Source organism: Lacerta agilis, chromosome 7 (genome assembly GCF_009819535.1).
Source record: "Lacerta agilis isolate rLacAgi1 chromosome 7, rLacAgi1.pri, whole genome shotgun sequence".
NCBI classification, from domain to species: Eukaryota; Metazoa; Chordata; class Lepidosauria; order Squamata; family Lacertidae; genus Lacerta; species Lacerta agilis.
In genome coordinates, this window is record NC_046318.1 from 80230326 (window position 1) to 80256871 (window position 26546).

The 26546-nt window shown below is 41.6% G+C and overlaps 1 protein-coding gene across 3 annotated transcripts in view; it reads right to left on the minus strand.

Annotated features, from left to right (window-relative positions):
* TRAPPC9 (trafficking protein particle complex 9) overlaps positions 1 to 26546 on the minus strand; it is a 250915-nt gene that overhangs the window by 146450 nt on the left and 77919 nt on the right. For all 3 annotated transcript variants that reach the window (XM_033155899.1, XM_033155897.1, XM_033155898.1), the window contains 2 exons: positions 10269 to 10422; positions 5267 to 5357 (listed from right to left, as the gene is read on the minus strand). In XM_033155899.1, the coding sequence (XP_033011790.1) occupies positions 5267 to 5357; positions 10269 to 10422 (245 nt within the window). The remainder of the gene's footprint in view (positions 1 to 5266; positions 5358 to 10268; positions 10423 to 26546) is intronic.

Here is a 26546-nt window from a genome sequence, read left to right on the forward strand (position 1 = left end):
AGATCCTGACATTACACGATAGGGCTGGGGTGGCAGTGGACAACCACCACTGAGCCAGGGTAGACAGTACCAGATTAGAAGGACCAAAAGTCTGAGTTGCTCTAAGGCAATTTCCAATGCTCCTATTGTTCGGACTAAACTAGTACGCAGGATTGAACATTATTAACATTATTTTAAAAAATCAAGACCAGTACAGGAAAAGAATTATGGAACTGTTCTGCCATGTTACACAACATAAAACAAACACCAACAACCTGTAGCTTTTTTTTTTTTAAGAGCTTGATGGAAAAATAATAAAGCCACCGTTCAGTTGAAATATCTTTTATGTCTTAGTTTTTTACTGCTAAGTGCTTATCACTCAGCTGCTGAGTTGTTAAAATGTCTTTATCAAAGGTTGAGTCTCTTATCTATTTTTCAAAACTGCCCCTAAGCCACATATTTTTTTCCAGGAATCGTAAACCTAGCATTATTATTATTCTCAACTTCTGCAAAACCGCTTTTGCTACGTCAGCCAAAATATTGTATCCTTGTTTTCCACGAGGCAGAACTTTCATATTGCTTATCTTTCAGAGCAGCCTATTAAATTCCACACGCTTTCAGAATTTTGCCAATTATCTTTTTTACAAACCGCATATTCAGTTCTGCATCTTTGGTACATGAACAAATAACTAATGGTTATAACTTCATCCTGAGCCCTGTCTGGTCTGTTCTTCCAGCCAGGAATTGTGTATGTCTTGTAAGTTTGTTTGACCTGTCTGATATTTGCCTGCAGATAAGAGTGTGTTTGTGTTGACTGCAATACTGCTGAGTGAATACAGGTTGGGTGTAAGAGAAACACAAAAGCCAGAGTGTGTTATGTACGTGAGAGTTGGGCTAGAAGCAGGCTGCAGGCAGAAGCCTGAGAGTGAGAGCCATGCTTGATTTCTGCTTGAATCCAAGGCTGTAACTATGGGAGAAGCAAGACATGGGATGCTAATGCTGTGAGCCCCTCCATCATAGGCTCAGGTTGTATATGTGTATAAATAAACCATATAGCATAAAGACACCACAGTCTCCGTTGCTTCTCATTCCAAGATAAGTGCCTGGAATCCTGCACTGCTCAGAGAGCGGGGTGGTGTCAAACAATATATATGATCATTTCATGTTCCAGGGGAAACCTAGGTCTAAACAAGCATTGCTGTGTAGGCACGGAGTTTTAAGCATGTTAACAAGACAGGTGCAGTGTGCAGCAATATTTTCAACATGGCATTTTTTCAGTGAAAGCTCACCCACTTCCCGCCATCACCTGTATGCAAATAAATTACGAAAAGCAGCCCTACTCAACATTTCCTGATGCAAGGTCACAACACCTGGAGACTACTTTTCATAGATAGCTAAACAGATAGGAGAGCCACATGTGTCTCCTACTGTATCTAGTTTGGCTGCAGTTTTGCTTTTACAGCTGTTTCAAACACACCATAATGTAAATGTTAACCTCTTTCAATTCACAAAGATAATTCTTCATGTGTTTGCTCTCTGAACAGAAATGCCCCCCAACCCCCCCCCCCCACTGCAAATCAAATAATTGAGAACATGGTTTGATCATAAATCAGTAATAAATATCCCACACAAATTACTATCCACAAACAAGAGTTATGTTGTGATATCAGTACAAGCCGAGCTGCGAAGACGCTGAAGCAGCAAGGTCACTTGACTTGACTAAGAGTCATATTTCACTCTGTGAGAAACACACTGGCCATAGTAGCCCACTCACATATGATGTCATTGTATTTTACTATTGTACTCCTTACTTTCTGTTTTGCATCAGGAGGTGCAAGATGCTTTAAAACACAGCTCTGAAATAATGAGCTGCTGCGCAGAGGCATACTCTGCTCTTTATCTACAATAAAGTAGATCTTAGCCAAATGGCTTGTATGTGTGTTGTTTTCAAGCTGGGAACAACCGCATATTACAATTGTGCCCCTGGACTCCAGAAGCCAGAGGGCACAGAAACTTCGTCCGCCTTGGGGTCAGTCTCTCAACTTGCCCCCGCGGGAAGTTTTCATAACATTGGTAGCAGTTGGATGGTTTCCGAAGACACCGGACCTCTGATGACTTCTGCCTGATGTTTATCTGCCGGCAAAGAAAGCAGCCTCAAACTGCGTGCTTCATTCCGGGGGAGTTTTTTCGTGCTGAAGACGGCCGTTTCCCACTGTGAGAAGACGCGTTAATTGACTGTGAGTAGTACCGGACTGATTTATGAGGCAATAAACCTCAGAAGGCTAGGTTTGTTTGCTTAAATTGCTTTCTGAAGACAGAGAGCGAAAAGCCTGCTTTTCCGCCACTATGGCAAAGGATAGCAAGCAGAGCAGCAGCTCCCTTTGTCCAATGCTTACTGATGAAAATTACCAGTCATGGTTTTGAATAGCCTCCATGCCGGTTATAGTGCTATTGCATCACAGCTAGGTGCCCTGGATGCTCAAAACTTAACCGTTGCCAGAGTCTTCTCAACTTTGCTAAATGAGCAAGATCGTTGTGCTGCTCAAAATGAGGCTGATGGAAGGGGGAGTGAAGCAGAAGCGTCCTCAACCCCACCTAGTGGTCCAACTGAGCATGTGCAAGCTCTTAAAGTCATACGCTGCACAAACTGTGGAATGAGAGGACACAGTTTCCAGACCTGCAGAAAGCCCAAGAAAGGATCTAACCAACAAGCAGGTGGATCTACAGGCAAGGCGCAAGCCAAAGTCTACAAAGGGCGCACAGTGGCATTGCTTACACAAGGCGTGCAGGAGCAGCATACTGACTTAGCGTGGGTTATAGACTCAGCTTGTTCGCACCACATGACCGCAAACAAACGTTTGCTTAAGACTTTTGAGAAGCAAGAATCCACCATGTCGCAGGTGAGTGGAACACACCTGAAATCAACTGGAGTTGGAACTGTTTATCTTCAGAGTCTCCAGCTATCTATTAGCAACGTGCTATATGTCCCAGAAATTGCCTACAATCTGCTAAGTGCATCGCAGCTTACCGAGAAGGGATGCGAGCTCAGACTGCGCAAAGGACTGTGCACAATTTATAAGGATGGAGAAGTTATCCTTACAGCTCAGAAGAACAAAGATGGACTATTTTTACTGTCTTTTGATTCTACTGACTGTTGTTATGAAGTTGTTGACTCTTATTTTGCAGGTGCTGCTAAGTCCAAGGAGACTACCAAACAGCCACGCAGAGAAAAGGTCACACGATGTTTCCAGCAGGTTTCTGCTGATGTAATAGGACTTTTGCCACAATCTAGAGGCGGAGCAACCTGTTATTTATTGCTGTCTGATCATTTCTCTAAATTCTCTTGGATTTACACAATGAAAAGTCCGCAGCAAGTCTTGGCCAAGTTCACTGAATTTTGTGCTAAGATAGATTTCATGCATGATGGCAAAATTGAATGTTTGTATACTAATCAATTACCAGTGTTTGATTCACAGGAGTTCCAAGAGTTCCTAAGTCAACATTGCATTCGGCACAAAGTTGCTGTCAGCCAATCATCATGGGACAAAGATTTGTGTGTTAAAATTAACACAATACTACGTGAGGGTATGCAGGCGCAATTGCTAAGTGCAAAGCTGTCTGAACAGAATTGGGCTGAAAGCCTATCTGCCTTCACTTATGCTTGGGTCAGGAGTATTCCAAAAGGAATGGAATGCTCACCTTATGAGATACTGTTTAACAGAAAGCCTTCTGTTAAGCATCTTAAGGTTTTTGGTTCTCAGATGTGGGTGGAATCACTTGAAGGTGCAACCATCCAAGGCATTTTTATGGGCTATGAGAAAGATCAATACAGAATTCTATTGCCTTCCTCTAACACAGTAATTCTTACTCAGGAGGTAGAACCTACTGTAAAGCCGGAGACACAGGTTCTCCAAAGCTTTCCCATTGATGTCAAAACATATGAGGACACTGACACCAGCAGTAGCAGTGCAAGCTCAACCACGGCTAGTTCCGACACAGGTGAAACTGTCATCGAAAGACGGACTCATGCTATGTCCAGGCCATCATCATCAGATGAAGATGATGTGCTAGGATCTTTAGAGCCACTGTTTACAATTGGTAAAGTTTCTCCAAAAAGTCCTGTTCAGGAGAAACTCAGCAAAGAGGATCTACATCTTGTGCGTAGATCTGAGAGAGTAACAAAGGGTCAGGCGCCCAAACGTTACTCCAAAGAGTTTGCAATCTCAGCTGTTGCAAATGTAGCTGTAGTTTGCACTCAAAACAGAGACACTCAGGCTCATTTCACAGATGTGAAAAGGCCACAGCAACAGGTTGCAAAGTTCAACACTGTTCCTACCAACACAAACAGAGCAAGTGCTCTGGTCCCCTGGAGAGTTGGATATCAAAGGCTCCAACTGGTAGAACCAGTCTCAGAGAGTTCCAAGGATGGAACAAAGACAACAGATTCATACTGTGTATATGATAACTGTTTGTTTACTTCTGTTAATAATGCCTTAACTTTTGCCGCTCTTACATTGTCTAATATCGGGGGAGGATGTTGTGATATCAGTACAAGCCGAGCTGCGAAGACGCTGAAGCAGCAAGGTCACTTGACTTGACTAAGAGTCATATTTCACTCTGTGAGAAACACACTGGCCATAGTAGCCCACTCACATGTGATGTCATTGTATTTTACTATTGTACTCCTTACTTTCTGTTTTGCATCAGGAGGTGCAAGATGCTTTAAAACACAGCTCTGAAATAATGAGCTGCTGCGCAGAGGCATACTCTGCTCTTTATCTACAATAAAGTAGATCTTAGCCAAATGGCTTGTATGTGTGTTGTTTTCAAGCTGGGAACAACCGCATATTACAATTGTGCCCCTGGACTCCAGAAGCCAGAGGGCACAGAAACTTCGTCCGCCTTGGGGTCAGTCTCTCAACTTGCCCCCGCGGGAAGTTTTCATAACACATTTCACACACAAAAACAAGAGCATTTTTGTAAGAGCAAATCTCTACCACACTGGAGTGGACAGCAGAGTTATAACCCAACAATAGCAATTAGTTTTGAGGATAATGAATGATTTTCTACAACCAAGTAAACGAAATCAAGGGGAAATTCCTCATACTACTTCACACTGCTCCACTGATTTTTAGCAAATGATAGAAAATGGAAGCTGAGAGCTGCACTGTGCACTGTTCGACATTTCGAGAGGTTACCCAATGACTGTGCAGAGCTGACATCTGTAAGAAGCACTACAACATAAAGCAAATGTATATAATTATCAATGTTTCCCAGCATTACTCACCCCACTGGAGAGGAGCCAATTGCAAGTGCTCTAGGACCAGTTGATTGAGAACCCCTTCTATGCTTGCTTCTCCTTCACGTTTCAAAGAGGGGTAAATGATAGTTAAGGAGCACAGGAGACAGATGCAGCTCATAAAAGGAAAACATACATGAATACAACATTTAAGGCTGCAATTTCTCTGAATAATTTTAGGTTGTTATTGGAAAGAAAGAAGAGCAAAGAGAAATGTCAGTCCTGAACAGGAAAGACAGGATCAATATTTGTTTTTTGAGTCAAGTGGCACAGATATCACAGGTATAGATGATATATAATACACAATAAGGCAAGTCATTGGCCTATCTAACCTTCAAGCACTATGTATTCCAACAGGCAGCAAGTGTCCAAGTGTTCAGGAGAGCATTATAGGAGCCTTGCTCCCCCATGCTTATCTATTTAGTTAATCTATACCCCAACCTTCTTCCCAACAAAGTGGCAAACAACAATTGATAAAACAATAAAAGCATCTTTAAAATCCCCATACAGATGCAGACTAGGGAAGATCTCAAATTAAAAGCCTTGTTGAAAGAGGAAGGTCTATAACAGGCAGCAAAAAGATGGCAGAGACAGCAAAAAAACACAAAAAACCAAACATCAAATATGGGTTTTTTAACAGGGCATGCCAAGGAATGAACCTTCTGTATTCAATAAATGCTCTAGTTCTTCAGTAAGTCCTTCCCCCATGAAGGTTTCTATTCTAGACAACCTATTTCCACTAAAATTATTTCTGCTTTTGCAGGTAACACCACTGTTACCAGTTACAGGTAGGTAGCCGTGTTGGTCTGCTGTAGTCGAAACAAAATAATAAATAAAAATCCTTCCAGTAGCACCTTAGAGACCAACTAAGTTTGTCATTGGTATGAGCTTTCATGTGCAAGGTATTTGAAGAAGTGTGCATGCACATGAAAGCTCATACCAATGACAAACTTAGTTGGTCTCTAAGGTGCTACTGGAAGGAATTTTTTTTATTTTGTTTCGACCACTCTTACCACTAACTGTAAACAAAATAGTTTTATCTCCTGGTTATATGTAGAGCCTTAAGATCTGAAGGTCCATTCCCCACCCCATCCCCAATACATCCAGATGTACCGACAGGTAGATTCTATCTATAATGAACACTGAGAAGTAAAATGTGCAAACTCTCAACTACATTTACTTAATGCTCACCTTTAAGGTCACTGAAGAAAGTTGATAGCATATTTTTAGAATAAAGTTGGATGCAAAGAGAAACAAACTTGTTTCCAAGATACTATACCAACAAGACAACTTTTACTTTGAGATATTGCATTATTAAAATATCCTCCTGCTTAGACAGGTGGGTACAGATTCTTCCCACCACTGCCCCTGCACTGAGCCTTACAGCCCTTAATTGCTTTCATTCTGCAATGCAGTTTGACCTCGGGCATTTTGCTATGAAGATGTTTCTTTCTGTCCCACTTGTCACTTCCTATGTGAAAAGGCACAAGTGAATGAATGCATCCCAGTGTTACTTCAAGCATAAATGAATTAGCACATATTCATAAATAGAAATTATACTAATGGAAAACTGCTTAAATTGATTAATGAATACATCTTACCATAAATATTTCCTCTCATTTGCATTCTGAACTTTCTGCATACTGATTATTATTGCATTTTTATCGTTCCAAACACATTTGTTGTGTGTTCCTCCACATTATTATTTTAACCAATCAAATTTCTATACAACCCTTCATCTGTAGATCTCAGGACAGTTCACAGTATAAAAATACAAGATAAAAACACAAAATACATAATGCAAAAAGAGCAAAAACAAACTAAGAAGCCTACCCACCGATGAAACATTTAAAAGTGTACCGGGCGTCAATCAGCCAAAGGCCTGTTTGAGGAGGAACGTTTTCGCCTGGTGCCTAAAGGTGTATAATGAAAGCACAAGGTGAACCCCCCTAGGGAGAACATTCTCTCTCCAGTATTAACAAAATTTGCTTATGGAGATGTCAAAAGAAAGCCCACTTAAAACTGTCTCGTTCATCCAACTTGGCTCAAGGGCTTCTAGTATCGCCATATGAAGGTATGTACATTGTGTCCATCTTGCCTTTGGCATTCACATTCTCTTTTAGTGAACTAAAACATTTACACTTGGGATGGAGAATCTTTTTCTGCCCAAGGCCCGCATTCCTTTGTGGCTAACCTTCCAGTAGCCGCATGCAAGAGGTGGGAGCAAGGCCAGTGCAAAAAAGCAGTGGAGCAGTCTCTCATACGTCCAGTCATACACATCCATGCACATCCATTCTCACATATAGCAGAAACTCATTCATGCTCCACTACACATATTCATTCATTCATTCATTCATACGTGCATTCATTCATTCATTCATTCTCTCTCTCTCTCTCCCTCCAACACACAAACATCTCTCACTCTCACTCCCACCCCCCAGCAATTAGTCATGAGAAAAGCACTGGAGTTCCCCCCCCCCCCCAAGCCCAATTGCTTGGGGAGAGATAATCCATTGCCATAGCTGCCTTGCCAATACACTTGTCCAGCTCAGTGTCAATGGGAGAGACTGCTAGTTATTTATGGAAGTGAGTCATGGGCAACTTAGAACTGCCAGGAGTGACACCTTGACGCCTTCCACATGTGCTGCATCAGGAGGATTTTGGGTATCACATGGCAGAGCAGAATTGCAATCAAAGCCCACATTCCCAGCATGTTTGCACTCCTGTCTCAGCAACATCTACACTGGCTTGGTCATGTCCACAAGAATGGAAGATGGCAGGATCCCCCCCAAGGACGTGCTCAAAACAGCTAGCGGTGCTGCTTCCCATTTCTAAGCACCTAGGAACCAACCGGCTTGCCAAAACTGCTCCTCAAATGCTGCCAAGCGGCTCTCCAAAATAGCACTTCTTTTGAATAACCCACTAAATATTTAGAAAATATTAATAAAATGCACAGACTCACAAATATTAGCCAATCTCAAAGTGGTATGCCATCTGTTCAAGTACTGAATATCAACAACAAAATTCCGGTGTGCAGACAACAGCAGATGCTATTAGCAAGTGCTCATTAGGAAACAGAGGGGGAAGGGAACACCCCCCCCCCCGGCAAGACTGGATCCGTAATATAAACTATAAAAATCACTACAGTGGTATACCTTCTGGTTTGCATACGTTTTGGATTACAAACACGTCAAACTCAGAAGTGTGCGTCCCGGTTTGCTAACTTTTTTTGGATTACAACCCTTTTTTTTATTACCAACAAACATTTTTTGGCGGCCCCATTGGCGAAAGTGCGCCTTGGGTTACAACCTGTTTTGGTTTACAAACGGACCTCCGGAACGGACTGTGGTTGTAAACCAAGGTACCACTGTATATGATGCTGTTTAATAAACAATGTATCAATCTGTATTTTAAATCCTAAAGACTTATTCCTATGCAAGAGGAGCACATATGCACCTTCACGTTTACACCACCGCACAGCAACAAGCTGGGCAGATGCACGTGATAAGCAATAGGGATGGGGAACCTTTTTCAGCCAGGGGTTCAATTCCCTTGCGATCAGAAGCAGCATACTCATTTCATTTCATTTGTCCAGTGTGCTATATTCCAGCCACACACAGGTCAGAGGTTTCTATGCATGAACAGGTGTGTGCGCTTATTTATATCTATACACCCACACAGGCAAGAGGCATTATTCAACAACACATTCCAGCAAGGCAAAATCATTCAAGCAGAGGGCATAGCAGGCCATTGAAGAGTGCATCCAGGGGAGAGTCCTGAAGGCTCGACAGAGGGACCTGGACCTTTGATTCTCCTCCTTAGAACTAAAGGCTTCCCTTTCTCATTGACAAGTATAGCCAGCATATTTGGAGTTGGGTTTAAGTGAAGAAGCAATATGATCCATCTTTGGGCCTTGATACCAACTGTATCAAGATAAAGATAGATAATGTGCTCCTTTAAAAAAAAAAAGTTTCAGGGAGATGCCTTCAATGGTACAAGCTGAAATTTAGGGAAGACCACAGAAAATGTTTTATGTAGTGGAAATACAGAAAAGTGCTGCTTTAAATCAATGGGCCGCTGTGGTCCTGTTCAAATTTGCTCTGACTGACAGCTGCCTCCAGCACTTTTGGAGAAGGGCTCCTACAGGAATCAATTAAAACGCTGAAAGCTATTGCTAACAGCTTCCTCTCTTCATACCTTCCAGCTGAATTGTGGTCAGGAGTTGGTTTAATCTGCCCTGTTCTGGTCCTGCAGAGAAGCCCACAGGGCAGGCCAACAAGGCGGCACCACAGACAGCTCTGAGTCCACAAATTGCTCCAACAAAGGCCCAACTGACCCCTTTAAAGTCTCTAGGTCGCCTTTCCCAGGCCCCACCCTTGCATGGAGAGGTTTCTGGCCTGAAGATGGTCTCTCCTCCTACATGCCACCTTTACTACTGGACCAATGAGTTATTGCGGGGGGAATTTAGATCCTCAGGATCACGGGAAGATCCCAACTCTTGCCATACAGGCCCTGCTGCCATGAGAGGTTGTTCCAAGGAATCCTGTCTGCCAGGCTGGGAGACCTGAACCTTGACTGGTCTCTCGGCAGGTGGCACTGCAGCCTTGGACTCTGTGTTTCAGTTACTGCTGGGCTCCAGTGTGGTGCCATAATCCATCTCCCAAGCAACATTCTCAAGCACTGCACCATCTCAGAGGCAATTCCACAACACACAAGGTTCTTTACCTTGCATTATTCAAGAAAACAGATGGACCCTGGAGTGTGCCCACTTGAATCAAAGGATTGCAAGGCATCCTACTGAATGTGCTGGAAAAATCTAAACAAGTTAAGAGTTAAAATTGAGTTTAAGAATTCTATAATTATGTTAATGATCAATTTTTAAACCATGTTCTCTTTCAAACTTCTTTACAGAAATCATTTGAATTATAGGTCACAGGCTTGCTACAAGAGTATCTTAAGGAGGAAAAAAATAGTATTTCTGAAAGGATATGATTTTCCAAAGAATGTCTAACTTGCTGTTGATCTCCAGACCTTTTGCTTGCTGTCTCTCTTCTTCCAGCTGCTTTGGGTTTGTAAATTGTGCTCTTTCACCAGGGGAGTCCGGGTAGCTCTCAAAGTTGAACTTGTCAACTTGGATAGCCATACTGCGGTAAAAAACAACAATTATTATTGGAGAAGTTTTATGGAACAATGTCTTGCAGGTCACACGACCATTTTCATCACATCAGAAAAGCATCAGTAAGCAGTAGTGGTACAAAGCACAAACAGAACTGAAACAAGCCCAAAATGACGTAGCCGCGTTGTAAACATAGTTATTAAGGATGATATTTAGCTTTTTTTGTAAAGAAAATTATTCCTAAACAAATTTGGAAGGGCCGTTGATCCTATTTAATGTTCATGCACTTCTAGAACAACATATGAACAGATCATAATCAATAACCATACAGAAAGACATACAAACTCAATTGCAGTTGGCTACTAAACCAGGGTGCTATTATTCCTCTGTGCATACATGTTCATGCAAACAAATCCATCTAGCCCTCCCCTCCCGCTCAGTCAAATTATTTGCCAGCTAAGTAAAGAACCAGGAGGCAATTTTAAAATGCAGAGCTTTAAAACACACAATTGTAAATTGCAAATGCACACCCACAAACATATACAATTTGGAACACGGCCGACATCCACCTTAGAAGCAGATAAATAGATTTGATTAAAATGCATGTATTATGGATATGGTCTCCAATGAAATCCAGTGTGGAACACGGTGCAGAGCCCAGAGGAGAGAAATAAATTAGGCAGAGATGTTGAAACTCTTGGTTTTAAATGTCTAACCTCTTCTAGGTACTCATGTGGTTTTGTCCAAGTCATATTTTCTCCGCTTTGCTAAGGAAGTATTGCGTTTTTGCAAAAAGTCTCCCACAAGCTAGCTACTTGAAAAACTTAACATAGTCACTCTCTAATGCACACTCAGAAGTAGATCGGCTTAAACGTCATCACAATATTCGATTAGAAATGGAGATGTTATACTGTAAGGGGGGCATTAATTTAATTTAATTATTATCTATTGATATTTGATTGTAATGCAGCTGCTTTATTAAAATTAGTGTGGACCTCTCATTCTTTCATTGCTTAGAAACCATATTATGAAATGTGATTTTAGAATAAAATGACTCATACAGCCCACAAGAACCACCTTCGCTCATAATCGAAAATCGGTTTTATAAAAGTTTGGCAAAAGAGCTGAATAAAGACCCCTGCAGAAAATGAGTGATTTTCCCACCACTATCTCAAAGGTCCATTAACTGCACAAAATATACACCTAAATCTTAAATGTTTATCATTTATATCAGGATTTCTGTGTTACCTTTTGGTGCAAACCACCTTAAGCAGCTTCCAAGCAATTAAAAATCATATTTGCTACAAGTATACACACATTAGATTTCAACTAGTATATGTTAAAGTATGTAGCCCTCTAGAAGAAGAATTTAATAAATCTGAAGTTTCTAAAACAAAGTAAAAATCCAATAAAATAACCTGGGGGGGGGGGGGGTGAGATTACTCATGAATTTTACCAGAATAAAAGATGTAAATATCCAATCATAAAATGAACTCTATTTCAGTGTTCACAGAAACCAGACTACCGGTATTTTGGCAAAACCAATGATGGCAGTGGACAATTTAGGAACAGATATACGAGAAATTACATACCTCACATGTAAACAGAGCTAACACACGCAATTAACATGCCCCGAAATCCAGACATTTTGTCAATGCCTATCCACCCCCATGCATAGCTGTCAACCTTTCCCCTTTTTGCGGGAAATTCCCTTATTATAGCATTGGGAAACAGCAGGGAGGATTGACAGCTAAGTATATAGCAGTGGGGAACAGCAGGGAGGGTTGACAGCTATGCCCCCATGGTTACCCCACTCATTTCAATTAATAGTAATATATACTTGAAAGTAGCACTATTTTTCTAGAAAAGGAGATACCAGAACTCAACATGTTCTCTTAGAATGGCAATAGCACCCACCTGAGAGTTTCAGTCAGCTCTGGCTGAAGAAAAGGTTCCCCCCTGCAACCAAAGGGGTGTGTGTGTGTTTTCCCATCTAAATGTATTGTTTTCAGAAAGTTGCAGTTATCATTAAGGCTAGATTGTGTTGTTTGCTGCAGACTCCACACAGGCATAGACCAACTGTGTCGCCTAATCATTTGAACAGAGACTTTTAGGTGAAGAGTGAAATCTTTCCAGACAGAAGGGCACTGCAAAATGGTTTAAAAGAAATCGCAAAACAAGTGTGCTTTTCATGATCCCTTCGTAACTGCTTCACTTATAACAACCAGGGGTCCATCTGAAAAGTTGGTGGTCAAATTCAAATTCTTATTAAATCTGACTCATAGTTTCTTGGGAGAAAAGCAATGACAAACCTAGACAGCATCTTAAAAAGCAAAGACATCACCTTGGCGACAAAGGTCCGTATAGTTAAAGCTATGGTTTTCCCAGTAGTAATGTACGGAAGTGAGAGCTGGACCATAAAGAAGGCTGACCGCCGAAGAATTGATGCTTTTGAATTATGGTGCTGGAGGAGACTCTTGAGAGTCCCATGGACTGCAAGAAGATCAAACCTATCCATTCTCAAATAAATCAGCCCTGAGTGCTCACTAGAAGGACAGATCCTGAAGTTGAGGCTCCAGTACTTTGGCCACCTCATGAGAAGAGAAGACTCCCTGGAAAAGACCCTGATGTTGGGAAAGATGGAGGGCACAAGGAGAAGGGGACGACAAAGGATGAGATGGTTGGACAGTGTTCTCGAAGCTACTAACATGAGTTTGGCCAAACTGCGAGAGGCAGTGAAGGATAGGCGTGCCTGGCGTGCTCTGGTCCATGGGGTCATGAAGAGTCGGACACGACTGAACGACTGAACGACAACAAAGTTTGTTTGTTTCTTTTTGTTTGTTTGTTTGTTTGTTAAAAAAAACACCATTTGTGTTTTGGCTGATGGAAATACAGGTACTATTGTATACAGGTGAAACTCGAAAAATTAGAATATCGTGGAAAGGTTCTTTTCTTTCAGTAATTCAACTTAAAAGGTGAAACTAATATATGAGATACTCATGACATGCAAAGCGAGATATGTCAAGCCTTTATTTGTTATCGTTGTGATGATTATGGCATACAGCTGATGAGAACCCCAAATTAACAATCTCAACTGTGGGGTTTTCATCAGCTGTATGCCATAATCATCACAATTATAACAAATAAAGGCTTGACATATCTCGCTTTGCCTGTCATGAGTCTATCTCATATATTAAACTCCAGTAGCTAATGAAAACAATTGCTTACATAAATGGACTTTTCCACGATATTCTAATTTTTTGAGTTTCACCTGTATATATTATACCCCCCTAGTTACCTTCCATCCAAGGAGGTTTAATAAGATAAGATGCTGTTTTATTTTCCCAATAATTCAGCCTTAAAGCAGGCATTGCTCCTGACCTGGCAGCATGCAAAGGAAAGGCAGTGTCTACTTTGCCTCTGATTAATTTTGTATTGATTTGTCTCTGAATGTTATTGCCAGTGCTCCAGCGCTTCACTTACTTCTATTAGTGAATAACAACTGCTGCACATAACACCTATTGTTGTGCCAGTTGAACTGGCTGCCAGTGTGCTTACATGCATTCTTCAAAGGGCTTGTAAGTGCATTCGCAACCCTGAGCAGTTTAGAATCAGGCTAGTTTAAGGATCACTTCCACCTGTATCAACCTGTCTGCATCTTAAGATCATCCTTAAGATACACAGCTCAGATGACTCGAGACTAAATTAAAAGGTTGGCAAGAATGCAGAACAGTGTCTTATCAGAGATGGTCTCACAACTATGAAATCAGACCTCATATGGACTTAGACTCACTCTCATATTTTTATTCAAGCTTTTAAAGACTCACCTTTTTACTCTGGTTTTTGTGTGACTATGTTATATTGGGGATTTTTTAAAAAATCTAGGATTAGCTTTAATGACTAGTGCTATATAAACAAAATTTATATGGTTTTATTGGGTTGTAAAACTGTATTGATTTACTCAATGTGATAAATTAATTGCAAGCTGCTGTGTGAAACTTGTGCTTAAAAGCAGACTAAAAATATATCTGTAAAAATTAATATTGTGATATTTCAGTGATCTGCAGAAATACAGAACCTATTCAGTATAAGTGATAAATCACCAATTAACCTGTTCCAACCTCCTACTGTAAACTGAACGCATGTACAGAGCAGCTATTCTCACAGTTGCTGGTTTTCCAAGCACTTGACAAAAATTCTATCTCTATGGGATATTTCAAACTCTGTCCTCTTGTACTCTGGAAAACATCATGCACTCTGATGATGCAATATAACAACAACGTTAATAGGCAATGGCATGAATCAAGCCATCTTGATTTCTAATTGTTTTTATATATCCAAAATTGTTTTAAATTCTTTTGTTTATGCTTGTAACTGTTTTTATTTATTTTACAATTGTATATTTTGCTGTTGTGAAGTGTGAGCTAAAAATCTATATTGAATTCATAAATCTACAGGGAGTAAATAAAACCAAAATTAATAAAAATATAGAAGGAACAAGGCCATCAAACCACATGCATTATTTACCCAATGGTATCTGAAGGACAGCAATCAATATGCCAGGCAAATTTCAGGGGGAATGTGTTCAACAGTCAGGGTGCCGCCATTGAAAAGACTCACAAACCAATGATAAACCATGGTTTTACATCAACCAAAATAACTTTGTTTAGTTAGCTGGGACAGGTTCAGACATTAAGACAAGCCAGGGTTTAGTGTTACATGTGAATGTGGCTACTATATCTGCCTATAGCTGCTATGGAAGTTACATTACAGCAGCCTCTGCAGGGATTTCTTTCAAGCTTTTAAAAATACTGAGTCACATCATAACATTTTTAAAAGTAAGAATTTAAAACTTAATTCCATATTGCTCATGTTAGGAAAATATGAGTAGGAAAAACACGGTAATGAAGGTCACAGTGCGGCCTGTAGAAAGAAAAGGTCGAAGACAACTAAGGTTTCTTCTATGGAAGAATATATATTCTGAAGCTTCAAATCACACCATAGGTATAGATGTAATGAAACAAACTGACAAGTTATTTCCATAACCAGGCATATTTCTATCTGCAATCATGACCTAAAAATAAGTTTCTTAACAGGTGTTTGTCTTATTTTTACTGCTTGGTAAAAATTAAGAAGCATGGAGTTCAGCCAGATGCAATCGAAGCATTTTATATGCTGCATATAATAATATATTTTATCTGACAGGTGAGGTCTTGAGTGTTGGTTGTGGAGGATGTAATTAGAACAGTGTTCTGAACGTACCTGCTATGACATACCTGAAGTGCCTATCTTCTTTAATCTAGTATCTACAGTCCAAATGAAAGGAACAAAGTTGGTCTTGAACTTTTTTCAAGGTGGAGTATTACAGCCTGTCTAGCAGCCAACCAAATTAGAAAGTACGAATCAAAATTTTAAGAGCCTTTAGTCCGTTGAGTAATTTACATGTAAAAGCTATTTTTATCTGTCAACTATAACACTGCCCTGAAAGGGCAGGATAGGCATAAGTAAATAAAATGACATAAGTATTTTTGCTTCAGCAGAAATGAAAGATGAAATAAATAATACCCTGGCTAAAAAAGGGAAATGTTTCTGTGGATAGTGGGTGTAAATTTTGCACCTTCCTAGCTCTATTTAAAGCACATAAACACAGACATGAACAGTTATAAGGGGAATGTTCACAGTAACTGTTGGAGATAAAATTTTCTGAACAACTAGCCAAAAGAAAAAGGAAAAAGGAAATTAGGAAATTGTTTCCTAATTGTATGATGGTTTTATATAAATATGTTTGTGTGTTAAATGTTTCCCCATGCCAACATTTTTTCCACATTTGAGATGCATTTAAATAACTTTAGGGAGTCATCTTACTGTTCCGCTCACTGGTTAAGATATAATAACAATAATAATATTTTGGATAAGCATGATTCTTTATAGCGTTAATTCCAGATATTTTCACGATGAGCAGTGCAGAAAAAGCCTTGAAGGAGGCTAGCTGGCAACCGCAAGCTAGAAAAGCACTGAATACCTAGTGCACAAATGGAATTCTCGCACTGATTATACCGTCTCTGTATCAAAATCAGAAATAGGCACAGCTTCATTCTCATTTTGATTCACAGTTTCTCAGGCAAAAAGGAGAGTTTGCTCACACTGTAAAACTGAAGAGCAAGAGTGTGTAGGGGGAAATAGGATGACCTCTACAATATTCTCCACAGATCTATGCATTAGTCATCAGAGTTAAAGCTTTGCCTCTGGAGACCTGAAATCAGCTTCATGTTGCTTGGAGGGGATTAAAAGAATGAATCGCCAAAGAATTCAATAGTGATGACTCAGAACACATATTTTCATTATGGAAATTTCAGTTACAGGTCACTCTATCTTTCCATGCAGCCAAAGTGAGCAGGGGGAAAAAGAAAATGTGAATACAGAGACATAGTCGGATCAAGTAAACTATTGCTGTGTATTATGCTTCTTGGAAGGGTCTATTGCTTTATTCTGTTCATGTGCCTGAATTGATTCCTAAGGATAAAAACTGGATAAAGTGAGCTTTTCAAAATGTGGATATGACCTCCGCCAAGGTGATAAAAGTGTTTATATAGCTATTATGCTGCTAAATTATTATTTTTCCTCCTCTCAGTTGCCTGCTCCATGCAGAAACACACCAACAATAGGACAAGTCTTTTCTTTGTCTATTATTATCATGAAGAAGTGTGCATGCACACGAAAGCTTATACCAAGAACAAACTTAGTTGGTCTCTAAGGTGCTACTGGAATTATTATTTTTTCTATTATGACATAGACAGCATGTCAGGGAGATGGGCTCCAGATTAGCCCTCTCTCCCCAGGTTACCTCTCTGCATTTAGGAATAAATCAGAACCCAAAATTCAATGTAGTCTGCAAGATTCTGGAACTCCATGCTGGAGAAGGCCAGCTGAGGCCCTAGTGTGCATGCGAAGATCTAAATGTGCAGCTGAGGGCATTGGAGAAATATCCCCTAGGAATGCTAAGAAGCGATCAAGCAGTGTTTTGGTTAGTGAAAATGCATCAGCAGAAAAAAGCTGCCCAACTTTTCCACTAAAGATAGCCTTCAAGAACTGAATTTTTTATTTCAGAAAGAAAAGCACTTGTCGATATCAAAGTGTCTAAATTGATGCAAAACCACAAAGGGAGCAATCCTATGGCAAAGATCTGGATGCAGCTGATCTCTGACTGAGCCAGAAAGTTCCCAACCCTGGCTCAACCAAAGATATGGTGGCGTAAATTGCTCATCCTAGCTCAGTTGAAATTGGCTGAACTTACGCCAGCTTTTAGTGTGCAGTATAGGATTGCTCCCTACATTTGGCTAAGCTCAGGACATACATAGCTAAACAATTAAACTCCCAAGAGGTGGTCATAAAGCACATGCAGTGCTTGAAAACTTGTGCATCCAGCCAACTTCCAGAACCAAATCCTATGCACAAGAAGTTTCCATAAAGAAAAAGAAGACGAGTTTGGATTTGATATCCCGCTTTATCACTACCCGAAAGAGTCTCAAAGCAGCTAACATTCTCCTTTCCCTTCCTCCTTTGTTGTGGGGGAGGAAGGGAAAGGAGAATGTTAGCCGCTTTTGAGACTCCTTCGGGTAGTGATAAAGCAGGATATCAAATCCAAACTCTTCTTCTTCTTCTTCTCCCCCACAAGGAACACTCTGTGAGGTGAGTGGGACTGAGAGACTTCAAAGAAGTGTGACTAGCCCAAGGTCACCCAGCAGCTGCATGTGGAGGAGCGGAGACGCGAACCCGGTTCAGCAGATTACGAGTCTGCCGCTCTTAACCACTACACTACACTGGCTCTCAGTAAAGAAAGCTGGTGTAAATTAAGCCAGCAGATGCTGCTGTTCTGGCCAACAGAAAACAACCCCTTAAAATAGTGTTCTGTGCCAGGTTGCTGGCCCCCATCATGCTCGTGAAATGCCCCTTTTGCGGGGGGGGGTACTTATACTGGCCTTGGATCAAGTTACACCAGCATATCTTTGGATGAGCAGGCTTGGGGGACTTAACACTGGCTGAGTGTAGCTGAGCCAGAAATCAGCTGGCTGAATCAGAGCTGCTCATAGGAGTGCCTCCTTTTTCTCTGTCATCTCTAATTTATTGACACTGGAAACCTGTAGGAGTGGGGAAAGGCTGAAAACTGCATGGGAGATAAACAGAGTAATTACCATATCGGAGCCTTGCTGTCTTGGTGGAAATTCATAGAGATGAAGTAGCCTCCGAAGACCATCAGAGATACTTAAATAAATAGACAGGAATTTTACAGGAGTGAATGCTATCTTCAAAGGGCTCTTCCACATGTGCTGGGCATCTCTGGCTGTTAAAATATTCTGGGTATGGGAATTTGGCAATGTCAGTGATAAAGTGCAACCACTGATGGAGCCTACCAATCATTATTAGCCAGGCTATGAAATTTCAAAGACCCTAATCAGGATTGATTTATTCCCAAAGTTACCATATTGTTTTCACTACCAGCAGCTTGAATTGCAAGAGTCAGATATTGTAAACCCCTTTCAGTTTTCAAGGATTTGGAAAACAGCAAAAAAGTACAGCAAACCAATGTGGGAATGTTAAGGATAGTAGGAAAGGATATATTGAATAAGTATTATCCTTCCTTCACTCACGCTAGTGAGTGATGTAGCAGAGCAAATTCCCCTCAATATAGCTGGAAGCTAGTTTGCAGATTCGTTTGGATCTCTTAGTTAAGATTATTTCCTGGTGTCCCCTTTTGATCCCTCTTAAAAGAAGAAAGACAAAAAGAGTATTTCTGAGTAAAGTAACAAAAAATTTGCTCGCATTTCAGTTCACAATTTGATCCCTGAAAAGCAGGCCTTACTTGGTTTTTTATTTTGTTCCTATTACCATGCAGTTGCTTATTATTTTCACTGTTTATTACTCCTTAAATTTCTTATTTTAGGGGGAAATTACCCCAAGAGAGTGGTCAAAATTTTGTATAAAACAGTCCTTAAACAGGTGTTTTTACCATCTTTATTGTTGACTCAGAGGATTATTATTATTATTATTATTATTATTATTATTATTATTATTATTATTTCATAAAAATTTCTATATTGCCCTTCTTCTGAACATCACAGTGTGGTTTAAATATAAAAACACAAAATATATACCATGATAACAAACAAAAATAATACCCCCCACTATTATGATTTTAAACCCACTGGCCCAAGAACCATAAATGTTTTATATCTGGTAAAACACAGTGGGGTCAGCTGGTACTAAATCAACTAAAAAATCTAAAGATAGCAAAGAAAGAAAGACGAAACATTTTTATTTGCAATTAAATCTGCCATTCTGCTATTAATATGTAGAACTTTTGTTACGATTTTTAAATAGTAACATCGGGGTGGAGGGGGGGGGGAGGTAATCCCAATTAGCAGCATTTTCCGCAATAACCTTTCTCAGAATAAATCTTGTGTGTAAGGCTGAGATAGTTACTATAGCAACTGAAGGCAATTTCAAGCCACCATTAATGAGAAATGCAGTATCTGTTACAGAAGATGCTGCTGGTAGCCTGACACTATGTAAAGAATTAGTTAGTGGCCCCTTCTACTCCAAAAGCAGCATAAAACTGCCGTACAAAATTGTTTAACATCTTCATTGTTGTTTCACGCTCTGCCTAATGCCAAGCGATCCTGGATCACTGCAAAAAGTGCCATGCTAAATCTTTAAGGTATGGATGGTATCTTTTTAGAACATACTTTACATCATATAATTAATATACAGTATAGGTCATTAAGAAATTGGGCAAAACGGAACACATTTTGTGAATATAGCCAGGACACTTTGCAGGAGAGGCCTGCCAAATTATATTCTCCAATCTGAAAAAAAAAACCAAACTATAAAATAAAATAAAAAATTCTTTCCAGTAGCACCTTAGAGACCAACTAAGTTTGTTCTTGGTATACCATAGTCAAAACAAAATAAAATAAAAAATTCTTTCCAGTAGCACCTTAGTGCTACAGGAAAGAATTTTTTATTTTATTTTGTTTTGACTATGGCAGACCAACACGGCTACCCACCTGTAACCCAAACTATAAAGTTAAAGTGAGGGTCGATCATGCGGCACTCACAAAGGCCCTCATTGTCAGCCCCAAACAGATTTCATTTTTCTAAAAAATAAACCTCTAAAAGGTGTGAAGCTAAGTGTAAGCGATTTCTGTGAAATGGTTGCTTCTATCTTTCAATGTTTTTAGCCAATGAGTGAAGTCAGAGCTATGATTGACAAGTCAGCTATTTGCCCCTTGCCCTCTAGTGAATTCTGCCTTATTTTCCAGTTGAAATGCATCCTATTCGAAATCAAGATCATTTAGCTTAGGGAAGATAATTATTTTCTGGGAAGGAGTAAACTCTGAAAGGTGCACAAATCACGACACGATTTTCCATAATTAGATCATCCCTCTGCTTCAACATGATGAGCTGCATAGGCATACTGGTGCTATATAAAAAAAGTTGAGCCTACTGTTGCAAACGATAAATTAATATAGTACTGCCATTCGCACTGCTGGCTGACATATATTTCAATCTGCAGATAAATGAGAAAGAAAAACTCTAGTTATGCAGAAGGAGAACAAGTCATTCAGTAAGAATACAGATGACCTCGCAAGCTGTGCCTACCGTAGTGCAGAATTATAGGTATCTCTCAAGAAAACAACCCGGCATCATATTCTTACACTCTCTGATGTCCAGTGATAGATTCTACAAATCCTCCTAGATTCCCCAAAGCCAGCGCAATCTTAAATTGCCAAAGAAAAGAGCATTTTCAAAGTCATTTAAAGACTACAAACAAAACAGAGCAGCAGGGTACAGCTAATGGTAGGTTTTGTGCATTTGCTAACTATTCAAACATTATTTTTATTGTGATAAACGATACAGGCAAGCCAGTCTGCCACGAATACCGTATATCGCGGCGTATAAGACGACTTTTTAATCCCAAAAAATCTTCTCTGAAGTCGGGGGTCGTCTTGTACGCTGGCAACATCCGCCCCGCCACTGGCTGAGTGTGTGCGTGCACCGTCTCAGCCGCCATGGAGCCTCTCCCCACCGCTCCAGCCGCCGCTGCCGCTGCCTCAGCCGCCATGGAGGCAAGCGCGGAGGGCTCCTGTATGGCGAGGGGGAGGCTCTCCTCGCCGCCGCTGCCGCCGCCTCAGCCGCCAGGGAGGCCGTTCTGCGCTTGGCCGGCAAGCGCGGAGGGCTCCTGTGCAGCGAGGGGGAGGCTCTCCCCGCCGCTCCAGCCGCCTCAGCCGTCATGGAGGCAAGCGCGGAGCGCTCCTGTGCAGCGAGGGGGAGGCTCTCCCCGCCGCACCAGCCGCCATGGAGGCAAGCGCGGAGCGCTCCTGTGCAGCGAGGGGGAGGCTCTCCCCGCCGCACCAGCCGCCATGGAGGCAAGCGCGGAGCGCTCCTGTGCAGCGAGGGGGAGGCTCTCCCCGCCGCACCAGCCGCCTCAGCCGCCATGGAGGCAAGCGCGGAGCGCTCCTGTGCAGCGAGGGGGAGGCTCTCCCCGCCGCTCCAGCCGCCTCAGCCGCCATGGAGGCAAGCGCGGAGGGCTCCTGTGCAGCGAGGGGGAGGCTCTCCCCGCCGCTCCAGCCGCCATGGAGGCAAGCGCGGAGCGCTCCTGTGCAGCGAGGGGGAGGCTCTCCCCGCCGCTCCAGCCGCCTCAGCCGCCATGGAGCCAAGCGCGGAGCGCTCCTGTGCAGCGAGGGGGAGGCTCTCCCCGCCGCTCCAGCCGCCTCAGCCGCCATGGAGGCAAGCGCGGAGCGCTCCTGTGCAGCGAGGGGGAGGCTCTCCCCGCCGCTCCAGCCGCCGCTGCCGCCGCCTCAGCAGCCATGGAGGCCGCTGAACGCTTGGGCAGCAAGCGCGGAGATCTCCTGTGTGGCGCGGGGGACGCTCTCCCCGCCGCTCCAGCGCTGCTGCCGCCGCCTCAGCAGCCATGGAGGCCGCTGTGCGCTTGGCCGGCAAGCGCGGAGATCTCCTGTATGGCGCGGGGGACGCTCTCCCCGCCACTCCAGCGCTGCTGCCGCCGCCTCAGCAGCCATGGAGGCCGCTGTGCGCTTGGCCGGCAAGCGCGGAGATCTCCTGTATGGCGCGGGGGACGCTCTCCCCGCCGCTCCAGCGCTGCTGCCGCCGCCTCAGCAGCCATGGAGGTCGCTGTGCGCTTGGCCGGCAAGCGCGGAGATCTCCTGTGTGGCGCGGGGGACGCTCTCCCCGCCGCTCCAGCCGCCGCCACCACCTCAGCCACCATGGAGCCCGGGCTGGGTGAGTATACCCCAAACTCTGTTTTTTCACATAAAAAGTTGGGGGGCCGTCTTATACGCCGAGTCGCCTTATACGCCGCGATATACGGTAGTTGCTTCAGTTTCATAAATCTTTAACCCTCTCATTCGGAGGAGGGGAAAGCAAGAATATCACTTGATTTTTAAAAGAGAATAAATAACTGTTATCCTACACCAGGGACTGGAATTCTGTGGCCCTCCATATCAACACCTAACATTTTTGACCATTTACAAGTAGGTAGCTGTGTTGGTCTGCCATAGTCAAAACAAAACAAAAAATATTCCTTCCAGTAGCACCTTAGAGACCAACTAAGTTTGTTCTTGGTATGAGCTTTCGTGTGCATGCACACTTCTTTTTTGACCATTGAGCATTATGTCTGGGGCTGATGGGAGTTGGAGTTCAACAACATCTGGAGGGGTCACATGAAACCCCATTCCTGTCCCAAACAGTTTGTTCATTAAAAAGTTATCCAATGTTCCTGGCACAATCCCATTTATTTATTCATTTGTTTTCTGAATCATCCTTCCTCCCAAAGAAGCCCAGAGTGATGTTAAACAAAGAGCAGAACAGTGAAGCACATCCCATAAATAAAACACAACAGATAACAAAAAACAGCAATAAAATATCAAAACGAAAGCACAAAAACTACCTACAACTGTTAAGTTCTAGAACAAGTATTTTAACAAATTTATTTATAAAAACCTGGCCGAATAAAAACATCCTCTGCTGAAATCTAAATTTTAAAAAAGTGAGGACAACCCTTCGTGTCCCTCCCAACTCTACATTTCTATGATTCCATGATTTTATGAATCATGTTTCAAAGTGAAGGACATTCTGGATTCAGGTTGCCACGACAGAGAAGGCCCTTTTGCAAGTTCTTATACCATAAATTGTCGTGGGGACTACTAGGAGAGCCCCCATTCTGCTGATATTGAGACGTCCTCCCTTTCTTTTCAATAGCCAAGCCAATTTCCACAAAACGTCTTTGTTGTCATTAATGACACACATCTGCAAATACCCAGAAATGGCAAGTCTGTGGTATGTGTGCATACATATAGTAATACCCCACCACCAGACAGGCAGCTTCCCACATGGTCAACGTGTCTTAGAAAAGATACAAAACTTGTACACCTGTAACACAAAACAACTCTGTTCAAGAAAAGCACACACAAACAGCACTAGCTAAAAACAGAAATACCCACCCATTTTTAACAAGCACTAACTAGAAAGACCATACACCTGCCAAAATTAAACAGCCAAGGAAACAGAACTCCACCTCAGAGGAAAGACTATTCTATAGCATCATGGCTATTGCTATAAAAGTCCCTCTGATCACATCTCTTTCAATAAACGGATATGAAACAGGGTATACTTTGCAAAAAGCAATTGGTGTGGAGGCTAATACAATAAATGTTCTCCACTGTATGTGAGCTAAATTATTACATGCCCTATTAAGAGGAAGATACTGTACTACTTGCTAAAATAAAATACACTTACTGTATAGATAAATAAAATTTCATGTAATTTTAATGAAAGAAGGTACCTTCATTATGGGTAGCACTGAAATGGATCTCATTTAATTCAACAATTTACATAGCGCTTATTTACAACAGATGCAAAGTGATATACAATTAACTCAGTAGAAAAAGAAAAACCCCTATAAATTCAGAACGCAGATAAAATGCCTGTTGAAATAATAATTTAAACAGTATTTAGCATGTGTTGGAATTTCCACAGGGAAGGGGTTTGTTGGACCTCAACTGGAAGGGAGTCCCATAAAATGTACACCGAACTGCAAACTATCAAGACACTTTGCATTTATTTTTCCTCTGTTTAATTAGTACTTTAAAACATACTCTTTCACATGCACACCTGAAAGATTTCAAAAGATGAGTAGATTAAATACACCACTAAGTGATTTTGTTAGGTTCCTCCTAAGAATCTATTTAAGAAGAAGTTTCCATTATAAAACTTAATGAGAAAACCTGAGCAAATACTGACGTGCGAAAAAGATCGCTAGTGCTTCAGGAGAAAAAGAGAGAAATAAATGAATGCAATGCTATTTAAAAATGGAGATGGGGCATTAATAAGTCACACAAAGGTATTCTGGATTACCAGATATTAGCCTTAGATAAGCTCCATTTCTAGCAACACAAGACAGGTATATCAGAGAGAACAATTACAGCTATTAGACAAAGACCTCTCTTCCTGTCACAGTACTATTCAGATATTCAAAATATGAGCCTATCAGAGCACTTAATATTCATCAGAGATGAGACAGACTTTCTCTTGTGTGCCCTAAAATTACACTCTTTGTGCTAAAAGCAAGTAAGCTCAAGACGTAGCGTGTGCTCGGAGTTTCAATTTTGATGGCTAATTGTTTCTTTTTGCAAATCCCCCCCCCCCGCCACCGCCCCAATAACTCTTATATCGGCTCTACAAAAGATCTAGATGGCTTCTTCATTGGGTATTGCAGTTATATGCAAGCTTAATACAACAAACATCTATTTGGTCTCATAAGACTCACAGCAACAAAAAAATACAGTCACTATGGTCAGAAAAGCTGAAAAAGAGTCGCAGAAATTCTTCAGGAAGTACCATAAGTTTCCATTAGAACTCACTACTCCCGTCACCGTGTTTCAGAAATAATGCACCAAAGCTTTTAAGATGTTAACATACACCTGCATGTTAATGTAAATTAGGTCAAGGCTCTTGTCCATGATTGTTTATGGGAGGGCTCCTAAAATAGATGAAGCTAATTGAACTTGATATATGTACTAGGCAACAACAATGTTCAAACAGGCATCTGGTTGGTCATTGTGAGAACAGAGTGCTGGGCTAGATGGGCCACTGACCTGATCCAGCAGAATATTCTTATGTTCTTACTTAAGACTAATTTGTAACCAAAAAATAAATAAAAATAGTGCAGGAAAATGATAACACAGATTAATGGTTGGGACTTGGTATAGGGCTACTTCCTACCAAAGCAATTGTCCTAGACACTGTTTAATAGTAGTAGTAGTAGTAGCCCTACTATGCATGTTCAGGCTTAAGAGAATTGTTTTGATGGATAATTAAGTCCACAGTTCATATCGCATAACAAGGAGAATCAACGCCATTGGGACTTTTAGTCTTGGGAAGTGGCCTTGGACCAGTCACTTTCTCTCATTTCACCCAACTTCTCAAAGTTGTTGTGAACAAAAATTGGGGGTGGTGACTATGTACCTTGAGAAACTTGGAGGAAAAAAGGGGGGGCATAGATCTAATAAAGGAGGGAAGAATAGACAAAGTACCACCATACATGCCTCGCGTACAGTCGGTTCCAGGTTCAGTTCTCATTGTCTGCAATTAAAAAGCATCTTAGCTAGCTGAAATATAGGAAGCTGTCACATACCGAGTCAGAGCACTGGGCCGTTTGGTTCAGTATTGTCTACACCAGGCTTCCTCAACCTGGGCCCTCCAGATGTTTTGAGACTACAATTCCCATCATCCCTGCCCACTGGGTCCTGCTAGCTAGGGATCATGGGAGTTGTAGGCCAATAACATCTGGAGGGCCGAGGAAGCCTGGTCTATACTCACTAGCAGCGGCTCTCCAGCATTCGGCTACTGAGCTACAGCACTTCCCCCAATACTTCTGCTTGCCACCAGTTGGAGCAAACAGTGCTGAATTAAATGGCAATGTAAGAAAGCTTTATATGTTCATTAGGCTTTACTTCCAAAAGAGGACCTCATTACCTGCTTTTTGGAGATAGGTAAGAAAGAAAAGTAAAACCAAACTCATGAAATAGTTACACAAGACTCGGGATTCTACTTCATACCAAGAGACAAAATAAGACC